Raw genomic sequence first — 12,436 nt, forward strand, 5'->3', positions numbered from 1 at the left:
TCCAGCTACTCTATGTCTTTTGATTGGAGCATTCAATCCATTTACATTTAGAGTGATTATTGATATATGAGGGCTTAATACTGCCATTTTATTTCTTGTTTTCCAGTTGTTCTATATTTCCATTGTTTCTCTTCCCTTGAATTTCTGACTGCCATTTCAGTTTAGTGGTTTCCTATGATGGTTTTCTCTTTATTTATGAATTGTGGCTCTGCTCTGATTTTTTGTTTAGTGGTTACCGCGAGTTTTGTATAAATGATCTCATAGATGAGATAGTCCATTTTCTGATAGCTTCTTGTCTCCATTAGCCTAAGCAGGTTCCATAAGTATGGCAACACCTGCTTTCCTATTCCTCTTCTGAGTTTTTTGTTTTTGGTGAGGAAGATTCACCCTGAGCTAACATCTGTGCCAATCTTCATCTATTTTATATGTGGGATGCCTCCACAGCATGGCTGATGAGTAGAATAGGTCCGCACCTGGGATCCAAACCCACGAACCTGGGCCACCGAAGCGGACTGTGCGGAACTTTAACCACTCAGCAATGGGGCCAGTTCTTCCCCTTCTGAGTTATTCTTGTCAAAAATTATTCTGGAGCCAGCCATGATGGCCCAGTGGTTAAAGTTTGGTGCACTCTGCTTAACAGCCTTGGTTTGGTTCCTGAGGGTGGAACACCACCACTCATCTGTCAGTAGCCATGCTGGGGTGGTGGCTCACATAGAAGAACTAGAAGGACCTGCAACTAGAACATACAACTATGTAGTGGGGCTTTGAGGAGGAAAAACAAAAAACAAATTATTCTGTTTTGTTTTGTGAGTTTATGACCAAATTGAAGTGTTTATAGTTATGCTTGATGCTTTCCTTCCCTTTATCTTTTATAAGTGTTTACTAACGTGTTCTGAGAGTTGAAATTTTCTGATTTTGTCTATTTATCTCCTTGCTCAAAGCTTTGTAAACCTTTGCCTTTTTGTTTCAGGTATGAGGGCTTCCTTCAACATTTCTTGTAGTGGGCATCTTGTGGTGATGAACTCCCTCAGCTTTTGTTTATCTGGGAAAGCTTTTATTTCTCCATCATATCTGAAGGATAGTTTTGCTGGATAGAGTATTCTTGGCTGAAAGTTTTTGTCTTTTAGTATTTTGAATATATCATTCCATTCTCTCCTAGCCTGTAAGTTTTCTGCTGAGAAATCCACTGAAAGCCTGATAGGGGTTCCGTTGTAGGCTATTTTCTTCCGCCTTGCTGCCCTAAATATTTTTTCTTTGTCATTGACTTTTGCCAGTTTTAATATTATATACCTTGGAGAAGGTCTTTTTACATTGATGTAAATAGGAGTGCTATTGGCTTCATGTAATTGTAAGTCCAGTTCCTTCCCCAGGTTTGGGAAGTTCTCAGCTATTATTTCTTTGAAAAAGCTCTCTGCTCCTTTCTTCCTCTCTTCTCCCTCTGGAATACCTATAATCCTTATGTTGCATTTCCTAATTGAGTCTGATATTTCCTCATTTTTTAAAAATCTTAGTTCTCTCTCCTCCACCTGAAGCATTTCTGTATTTGTATACTCTAAATCACTAATTCTGTCCTCCATAACATCAGCTCTATCATTTAAGGACTCCAGATTATTTTTTATCTCATTAATTGTATTCTTCATCTCCAGAATTTGTTTGGTTTCTTTTTTAGAGTTTCAATCTCTTTGGTGAAATATTCCTTCTGCTCATTAATTTTATTCCTAAGGTCATTGAACTGTCTATCTGAGTTTTCTTGTAACTCAAGTTTCTTTGTGACAACTATTTTGAATTATCTGTCATTTAGATTGTAGATTTCTGTGAGTTCAGGATTGGTTTCTGGGGACTTGTCATTTTCCTTCTTCTCCGAGTTGTTACAGTAGTTTTTGATGGTGTTTGATGAACTGATCCTTTGCCAGGGCATTTGTAGTAGTATCAGGTCACAGATTCTACTTGCCACCTCTGGGGGTGGGCAGAAACTGTGTTTTATGAACCCACCACACCTGCTGCAGTTGCACTGGTAGGGCTCGTCTGCATTTGCCCACTTGGCAGGTCACACAGGCACACACAGGCGCTCTGGAGCAGAACTGCTGCCTTGGCAGGGGACTGGCTGAGCTGGTGCACCAGGCGGGAGGGGAGGGGCGCTTACTTTCATGCACACAGGCTGGCTCTTCGCTCACAGGAGGTTCACCTGAGCTGCTGCCCTTGGTGGGGGCTCCTTCGTGGGGGCTGAGCTATGCCACTTCGTAGAGAGTATTTCCACGGGTGGGGCCACTGGGGCATGGTGGGTGCTCCCATGGCTGGGTTGCAACTCTGAAAGCGAAAGCGTTTGCACACAGGCCTGGCTGCCCCCTGCCTCCTCTTACAGTTGTGCACCAGGTGCTGTGTGAGGACCCACGACCTAGATCGCTGCCACCAGGGAGGGGGAGGGATCTGCTCACCTCCTTCCACTGCTTCCTGGGGATCCAGTCCCCCCACATTCAGATGTATGGCTGGATCTCTCAGATATCTTATTGTGCTTTGTAGGGAATCCTCTGTTGTTTAATGAATGTCTGTTTAGTTGTAACTTAAAAGGGAGAAACTAAGGGAACAACTCACTCTGCCAAGATGTTGATGTCACTCTCCTGCAGTTATTATTAGTGAGGAAGATTCACCCTGAGCTAACATCTGTGCCAACCTGCCTCTATTTTAAATGTAGGTCACCACCACAATATGGCTGATGAGCAGTGTAGGTCCACCCTTGGGATCCAAACCCATGAACCCAGGCTGCCGAAGCGGAGTGCATCGAACTTAACCACCAGGCCATGGGACCAGCCCCATAGTTATTATTTTTTAAAGGAATGGACCATCACATCAGTGGACATTCTGATCCCAGATGGTAGAGGTATAGCCAACCTGTTCTATATTGCAAATGAATAAACTAAACCTACACAAGTGCTAGTATGTTAAGTTCACAACATAAATTAATTCAATAACAATAATTCTTATTACCACTATTATTATAGTTAATGTTATTTTAGCTTTTACTAGGTACCAGAGCACTGAACTCACTCCTTTTATTAAAAATCAAGAAACCAGAGCAGAGCAAAAGTCAAGTGACTTGTCAAAGTCTTATACTTAGTAAATTACTGAGGGGAGATTCACCCATTGGTCTGGTTCCTGGGACCACACTCTTAACCTCTATGCCACACTGCCTTATTCCTTCCAGGATTAACTAAAAATAGTACACTACCACCAACAGTTACAAAAACAATACCACTAGTGTCCGAATAAGTGTTCATAGGAAAATGGAAAATAAATAAGAGGACAGTTACAGGTTGAGAAATATTTTCCCTTTCAACCCGAAGCAAGGGGGGAAAATAGAGTGATCTAATAGGGAAAGTATAAAAACAAAACTGGGTGAAAAAAGATAACCACCTGTGATAAGAAAGATAAGAAGGGTCAAGTTGATCATTTGTATTCCTTATTAATAAGTCAATATTAGAAATGTTTTAAAATATATATACTCACCAATTTGTAAAATATTGTTTGATGAATTATACAGTAATATGATCAATATACAGATTAGTTTACATACTACCACGGTAACTTTTTATGTGTTTTCTTGGACTTAAAAAAACATATACTATATTCTTTATTAAGAAAACATAACTCTCTCAATAGCATAACATATGCACCCTGCCAATCAGCTAATTTAATACTTCATAGAGAAAGTGACACAGTTTTGTTTGAAGGGATCCAGTTATGCTTTTAGTTGCACAGACTCTAATCCCTCATTTCACTAGTTAGCTGTCAGATGCCAGATGCAGAAGACATGATACTGCTCTTCACATTATCAAGTGTCAAATGACACGTTACATTACTCATTCAGCTGGGAATCACCTGGGAGAGATCTTAAGTATTCAAAGATACATTCTGCAACTTAGAAATTTTATTTTTTAAATGCCTATATTTCTAATCATAGCTTTTCTTTGTATCAGACATGGCATGCAGATTTTGCCAACTGGGAAACCTTACAAAACTTCCTGCAGAAAAAAAAGATTATTTTTCTCCATGTCCTGGTTGTTTTGACCCAGGCAAAAGTGGGTCACCCCTCAATTCAAGCCTCAGTAAGTTGGCCAAATTAAAAACTTAAAACCTGAAAGAGAGTCCTAACAACCTTTTGCCAAAATTCTACTATGCTCCACCACACAGAACCAAAAGGACTAAAAGTATACATCCCTTTACTATTCTAGCTTTATGGCATTTCTATTAACTTACAAGACAATTTTAAGGAATGAAGTAGCAATTTTGATGGAAATACTTTGTCCTCTAGCTGGCAATAGCAGTTACAAATTTCTTCCAGTAAGATGAGTTCATCAAAATTGATAATTATGAGATAGCTTTAATAAGCTATTTCCAGACCAGATTCACTAAAACCCCCTGGAATTAAATGAAAAGTTTTGCACATATGCAATGGTTTCTGGGCAGAGGTTCAATAGCTTTCAACTCAAAGCAGTCAAAACCCCCCTAAAAGTTAAATAACCATTGTTCCAGCTGGTCTGGACTTCTTCCTGAATGAAACCCAGCCTTTGTTTTAAACTTGAATCACATTGTCTTCTAAGCCTTTCACAGACTTACTTTCATTTTTAAAAAAAATTGTTCTAAGGAAGGCTATCATACGGTAAAGCACTCTTCTTTTAAAAACTACTTTTTTGGAAAGAAAAAAAGAAACAAATATTTTTGTTGATTTTCTTTTAAAATTTTAAGTGATTTGCTAATACAAAAAGATTATTTGTAACATATGTTATGAGGCATAATAATGAAATAAGCACCCAGGATCTCACCGCCAAACTTAAAGACTAGAACATCAGCAACCCCATTCCCTGGATCTCTGCATTCCTTCTCTAGCCTTCCACCACCTCCCCCATAGCTGGAGCTCCTCCCGTAGGTACCTGTCCCCAGACAATATGCTGTTTTGGTTTACTTGTTTCTGAGCTTCATAAAAGTGGTATTATGCTATTTTTAATCTTCTATGCCTTGCTCTTTATACTCAATATTATGTTTCTAAAATTCACTCATGTTCCACGTGGCTGTTGTTCATCTATTCACTACTGTTTGATAGTCCGTTCTGTGATTACAGTATGATTCATCTATCAATTTTTCTATCAGTGAATATTTGGTTTATTTCCAGGTTGTTGTTTTCCTACTTATACATTTTTTAAAACTACTGTCACATTCTTATAAATTTTACATGTCTCCGGGTGTCATGTGCAAGAGTTTCTGAGGGAGTGAAATTCCTGGGCTGTACACCTACAAATGACCGTCTTGACCAGAAAGTGCCAACATCTTTGCTGAATGGTTGTATCAGTTCACATTCCTATCAACAATATACGGGGGTCCTTACAATGCTTGGTCTTATCAGATACTTAAATTCTGTCAATTTAAGGGATATAAAACTGTACCTCATTGTGGTTTTATTTTGCATTCCTTTGATTAATACTGTAGGGCATTGTGATGCTTAGTATTAGGTGTCAGCTGGGCTATAGTATCCAGTTATTTAAACATAAATCTAGGTGTTGCTGTGAAGGTATTTTGTAGATGTGGTTAATATCTACAATCACTTTACTCCAAGTAAAGGAGATCACCTTAGTTAGCGTGGGCGGGCCTCATCCAATCAGTTGAAGGCCTTAAGAGCAAAAACTGAGGTTTCCTGGAGAAGAAATTCTGCCTCAAGACTATAGCATCAACACCTGCCTGAGTTTCTAGGCTGCCGGTATGCCTTAGAGATTTTGGATTTGCCAGCCCCCACAATCACTCTCTCTCTATACAGATGTATAAAAGTACATATTAATATAAATATTATCTGTAATCTGTTTCTCTGAAGAACTCTGATACAGGCATATTTTCATGTTTATTTTCCATTTATTTCCTCTTCTGAAAAACATTTATTCATCTCTATTGCCCATTTTTCTATTGCATTTGTCTTTTCTTTTATTGACTTGTAGGATTTTTGTTTGTTTGTTTTTTGGTTATTTTTTAAACATATTCTGGATACTAATCCCTTGTTGGGAACTACATTTATAAATGTATTCCCTAGAACTTAAGTGGTCTGTCATTTTGTTTATTTGTGGTTCCTTTTGGTGAAGAGAAGTTTTTCATTTTAATGACGCCAAATTTATCAATTTTTTCCAATTTGTGCCATAAGAAATCCTCTCCTACTCAAGATCATAAAGATATTTTGTCTTCCAACAGTTTTTAAATTTTCCTTTCACTTGTCAGTTTTTAGTCAGTTGGACTTAGCACGTTATGCCACCTACAATCTCCAGTACAATCTTTTTTTTTTTTTTTTTTTTTTTTTTTTTTTAAAGATTTTATTTATTCATGTTTTTCCCCCCAAAGCCCCAGTAGATAGTTGTATGTCGTAGGTTCACATCCTTCTAGTTGCTGTACGTGGGACTCGGCCTCGCGTTGGACGGAGAAGCGGTGCCCTGGGGCGCGCCCGGGATCCGAACCCGGGCCGCCAGCATCAGAGCGCACGCACTTAACCACTAAGCCACGGGGCCGGCCCTCCAGTACAATCTTGAATAGAAGTGATTCTGCTATTGCTCCCAATCTCAGGGGAAAAGTTTTCAATATTTCACTGTTGAATATAATTGCTTTTGGTTTTTCTAGATAATCTTTAGGTTTGAGGAAGTTCTCTTCTATTCCTGTTTGCTATGAGTTTTTATTACAAATGGGTGTTAAATTTTATCGAATGCTTTTTCTGCATTTACTGAGATGACTTAGTCCCACCTTCATGTCAGTGTCTCCAAATTCTTTTTTCCACCTCAAACTTCTCTCCCAGGCTCTAAACTTATACATGCTTTTGCTTGCTTGGAACTGCATTTGAATGTTACACATCAGATAATACTTTTTTTTGGCCCACACAGGGCCTATCATATAATACCTTTCATGATATTAGCTGAGTTAATGTGGTGTGAATTTTAACTTGGCTAAATTTTTAACAGCTTTCAGTGTAGCTATTTTGCTGGAAAGTTCATGTGAATACCAACTTTTTACCACAGGAACATTTTGACTTGGCCTAAAAAAAATTAATAAACTTTCAGCTTTTTTATTAGCCGTATAATAATAATAATTTACTGAGCACTCACTTTACCCCAGGCACTTCATAGACATTATCTCATTTAATCCTAAGAACGTGGTGAGCTGGATTTTAAAGCTGGATTCTATTACCCAGATGTTAAAGATGAGGACATTGAGGTCTAGTGAAGTGAAGTGACTTGCACAGACAGGACAGTGTGTGACAGATCCAGGATTCAGACCCAGGCTGACAGACTCCAGAGCAAACACAACGAGCTACTACACCACCTTGTATCTTACAGATCACCAATACAAAAATAAAGTCTATCAGGTATTCTTTCCCATCACATTCCTAAAGCTTACTGCCTCACTGACCTCCTAACCTTAGAATGGGGATCAGGGTAAGAACAAAGTTTGGGAGATAAAAACAAAAAAATGTAATTTTACCTTTTGACAGCTGGAAATTGGATTGCATCTCTCCTTTGTTTACATATTTCAATGGATCCTCATTTCCCTTAAGATAAAATCCAAACTCCCTTCTATGGCTTACAATCTTCTGCTCCTGCTTCCTGTGCCAGCCTCTACTGAGCCTCGACCCCCTCAAGCTCTATGCCTCAGCCACAATGAACTAGGTTTTGGCCTTGCTTTTTCTTGTCTTTAGGACTCGGGACATCTTGTTACTACCGCTACGAATACGCTACACGTCTCTCTCTCTCTCCCTTCCCCTACCTTCTCTCTCCCTGGGCCTCAGCTTAGATGAGCATCTCTAAGGAGCCTTGCTGAACTCTCAAGTATGGGTTAGACACCTAGATTTCCCTTCTGCTTCCACAGCATGTTTTACTTTCCCCATCACAACACTGATAGCACCTATCATCTGTATTTTAACTCCTCATACGCCCCATCTTCATTAGATTGTTGGCTTAGCAACAGCAAATACCACGGACCTTCCTTGTTCGTACACAGATCCAACATCTACCACAAAACGGACCTTCGATGTTTGTGAAATGTGTGCATATTTGTTTCCACAAATTGCCTTTGTCAACCCCAACACAGCATACTGCTTACTGAGATTATTTTAAAATCTTAACATAAACTAATATATGTTTAAAGTGCTCAAAAAGAAAAAAATTGAAAATATACTTTCTTTACACTAACCTAAAACATACCTCGCTTCTTTAAAAGAAAATATTTACATCCCTGAAGTTAATTAATATTATATGTCTATCGATAAGAGGTTCTCCTTGAGCAGGTTGCCTGCAGACGTCCCAAGGAAGAGCACTTCAATCCCCAGAAGACATTTAGACGACTGTCCCTCCCAAAGAATAGCCCTACATAAGTCACAATCTCTTCCCCTCCAAAGCACAAAGGGTTTTTTCTTTCAAATATCACCTGGATGTACTACTGTATTAGTTTCTAGTGCAACAAACTACCACAAATTAATCTGCTTAAAACAACACCCATTTATCATCGCTCAGCTCTGTAGGTCAGAGTCCAGGCAGCCTCAGATAGGTTCTCCACTGAGGGTCTCTTGAGGCCAGAGTTAAGGTGTCAGGCAGGCGGGGCTCTCACCCATTTTCTCACTGGCCATCCGCTCTCAGCTCCTGGAGAGAAAGTCCTTGTATGGGGCCCACTCCATCTTCAAACCCGCAACAGTGCATCAAACCCTTCCTGTGCTTCAAATCAGCTGACTTCTCCTTCTGCTACGAGCCCGAGAAAATTCTCTGCTTTAAAGGGCTACAATGATCAGATTGGGCCTACTCGGACAACCTCCCTTTTAATAACCCTAAGTAAACTGAGTAGTAACCTTAATTACATCTGCAAAAATCCTTTTTGTCATGTAACATAACAATTACACACGTGATATCTTGTCACATTCACAGTTGCATGGATTAGAAATCTTCTGGAACCATTTTTTAAATTCTACTGACCACAACTACCACTAATAATAGATAGCACTTACTGTACACTTACACATACTTTACACAAAATGTCTTATTTAATATCTCAGGGTTCAGAGCTCAAGCCAGGTGAAGAGGAATCCGCACAGGAGGAAAGCCCAGCACACAGCGTCAGAACTCAGGCAAGGCAAGGAGGCCACCTGGCTGGTGGACCAGCCCAGTCCAGGAGGACGGGGCCTGCGAGGGATGAGCTGGGCATCCGCACGGGGGAGGGGGCAGCCATCTGTGGTGGTGATGGGAGATTTATTACATAAAAGGAGATTGTTCCAATAAGTAAATATATTAAGGATAATGAACACCAGGTTTCTCATTGTCAGAAAAAGGAGTGACAAATACGGAACGAGCGAAAAGTAGAATGAACTCTATGGTGTCAGACTGCAATGGGATGCATCCGTGTGAACACGTTACTTTCGACAGACAGATAGACAGAGGTGTAAATATACGTGTCTATACACATACATAGTTTACATATTCTCCAGCTCTGTCTTCCAAGAGCACCTGATGGCAGGGACATCTCAATGGCAATGAGTACACCTAGCTCCAAGATCCTGGCTTCTTAACAGTGCTGTCCCCCAAAAGAAACCAGGCCCTGTAAGAGTCATCTAGGGCTGCCATACCAAAATACCACAGACTGGGGGGCTTAAACAACAGAAACTTATTTTCTCACAGTTCTGGAAGCTACAATTCCAAGATCAAGGTTCTAGTTGATTTGGTTTCTGGTGAGATCTCGCTTCCTGGCCTATAGACGGCCACCTTTGCACCATGTCCTCACATGGCCTTTCCTCGGTGCTTGCACACATTAGTGGGAGGGGTGGGGTGTGAGGCACACAGCAGACAGAGAGCTCTCTGGTGTCTTTCCTTATAAGGGCACTAATCCTATCAGATCAGGGCCCCACCCTCATGACTTCATTTAATTACCTCCATAGCGGCCTCATCTCCAAATACAGCCACACTGGGGGTTGGGGCTTCAACATATGAGTCGAGGGAACACAAATATTCATTCACTCCATAACAGGTGCCTTCACGAAATGGCTGATTCCAGGGCTGGAGCACAGAGAGCACAAAATAAGCTGCAACATCTTGTGTCAAAAGCGAAGGGAGCACTCAGTGAATGATGGGGACGTGTCAAAAGGACACTGGACCCTTCTCTTAAGTGTATGCTGGAATTAGTAACTTGTTTCCAAAGAACAGTGAAGGGGAAGAATAGTGTCTTTACCAAGGAGTGAGGCAGCAGACATCATCTTAGGCAAATGATCAGGGTTAACATCACCAGTGGTAAATCAGGTTAACGTCACACATTCCCTGAAATGATGTGATCAGAAGAGCACTTCACCTCTGTGGGATTCTTCCCAAAATTCCAGAACCCTAATCTCTCATGAAAAAATATCATACAAACCCACATTAAGGGGCACTCTAAAAGATATCTGACCAAAACCATCAAGGTCATGAAAAACCAAGGAAGACTGAGAAACTGGTGCAGAATGAAGACTAAGGAGACATGACAATTAAATGCAATGTGGTCCCCGGACTGCAGCCTGGAACAGAAAAACGACATAAGTGAAAAAACTAAGAAATCCAAACAAAGTCTGCAGTTTAGCTAATAATAATGTACCAACCAATCGGGCCGGCCCCGTGGCTTGGTGGTTAAGTGCGCACGCTCCGATGCTGGTGGCCCGGGTTCAGATCCCGGGCGCGCACCAAGGCACCACTTCTCCGGCCATGCTGAGGCCGAGTCCCACATACGGCAACTAGAAGGATGTGCAACTATGACATACAACTATCTACTGGGGCTTTGGGGGGAAAAAATAAATAAACAAAATCTTTAAAAAATAATAATAATAATGTAACAATGTTAATTTCTTAGTCTTGACTAACATACCTCGGTTATGTGGGGAAACTGGGTAAAGAATCTATGGGGCCGGCCCTGTGGCTTGGTGGTTAAGTGCGCGCGCTGCAGTGCTGGCGGCCCGGGTTCGGATCCCGGGTGCGCATCGAGGCACCACTTCTCCGTCCATCCTGAGGCCGAGTCCCACATGCCGCAACTAGAAGGATGTGCAGCTATGACATACAACTATCTGCTGGGGCTTTGGGGGGAAAAAATAAAATAAATAAAATCTTTAAAAAAAAAAAAAGAATCTATGGAAACTCTATGTACTATCTTTGTAACTTTTTTTGTAAATCTAAAATTATTCTAAAATAAGAAAAAGAGGACACAGGAGCCAGCTTGAAGAAGCTCCCACTGCCCAAATCTAAAACAATTTAAGCTTCAAAATAAATAATCACAGTAATGGAGTATAACTCACTGAACACAGGAAAGCATGAGCTATTTTGTATATAAATTGAACACTTGAAAAGGAACAGAATATTTACACAGTCTTCAGTATCTCCCCTCAAAATCCTTATTAATTACAAAGGGAAAAACTTTGCTTGGAGAAGCCTGGCAAAATATGACTTTAACAGAAGTGAACCAAAGTGATCAAAGTTACCTTCATCAACAGTGGGACAAACCTAAAACATGCACCTCCTGTGACAGTCCTGCCAAGGACACATAGCTTGAATCTAATCATGAAGAAACATCAGACAAACCCAAACTGAAGGATATTCTATAATATAACTGCCTGTAATCTACAAGGGTCAAGGTCATAAAAGTCAAGGAAAGACTGGGGAGTTATCCCAGACGGAAGACGACCAGAGAGATACGACAACAAAGTGCCACATCTGATTCTGAACTGGATCCTTTCACTGTAAAGGATGTTAATGGGACAACTGGCAAAACTTACACGTGGTCTGAGGACCAGATGGCAGAATTCTGACTCTAAATGCAGGGATGGGGTTATATGGGACCATGTCCAAGTTCGTAGGAAACACACAATAAAGTGCTGGGGCTACTAGCAGGGCAGCAGGTCAGCACTCACTCTCCAACAGTTCGGGAAAAAACGTTCTTTGTATCGTACTTACAACTTTTCTGTAAAGTTTGAGATTTCTGTAAGCTTGAGATTATTTCAAAATTGAAAACTTCCCAGATTCACAAGTCTGTGTTTATTGCCATCACTTCTACTCTAAATCAGGCACAGGGGGCAAAAAACCCACAAGGTATAAAGTCAGAGAAACAGAGACTAACCTGGAATCAAAAGCAAGTGATTACGCTTTTGGTAATAGAAGATCCAAAGTCCAGGAAATAAAGGCAAGCAGGTAATCACTGTGGTGGGTGAGGAGAGAGATAAAAACCAACTGGCTGGGCAAAGTGGGTGGGGCAGAGCTGGGCAGGAGGGAGTGGGGCTGGGCGGGAGGGGGTGGCACCAAGAGAGGCAAAGGATACCGTACAAACACAGGCTCAAATCCAGTGAACTCTACTGCGATTTTGGCAGTCAGGTGACAACAAACAGTTAACAGAAAGCTTCAAACACACAAAGAAAATGTAC

General features: G+C 40.7%; 1 protein-coding gene across 8 annotated transcripts in view; it reads right to left on the reverse strand.

Moving 5' to 3' along the window:
* RAVER2 (ribonucleoprotein, PTB binding 2) overlaps positions 1 to 12,436 on the reverse strand; it is a 108,033-nt gene that overhangs the window by 86,650 nt on the left and 8,947 nt on the right. For 5 of the 8 annotated variants that reach the window (XM_087449495.1, XM_087449483.1, XM_087449490.1 and 2 more), the window contains exon 2: positions 9,933 to 10,058. The exons of the other annotated variants lie outside the window; for them this stretch is intronic. In XM_087449495.1, the coding sequence (XP_087305621.1) occupies positions 9,933 to 10,058 (126 nt within the window). The remainder of the gene's footprint in view (positions 1 to 9,932; positions 10,059 to 12,436) is intronic. 8 annotated transcript variants of the gene reach the window in all.

Source organism: Ceratotherium simum, chromosome 2 (genome assembly GCF_057802395.1).
Source record: "Ceratotherium simum simum isolate JZ-2026a chromosome 2, ASM5780239v1, whole genome shotgun sequence".
Lineage (NCBI taxonomy): Eukaryota > Metazoa > Chordata > Mammalia > Perissodactyla > Rhinocerotidae > Ceratotherium > Ceratotherium simum.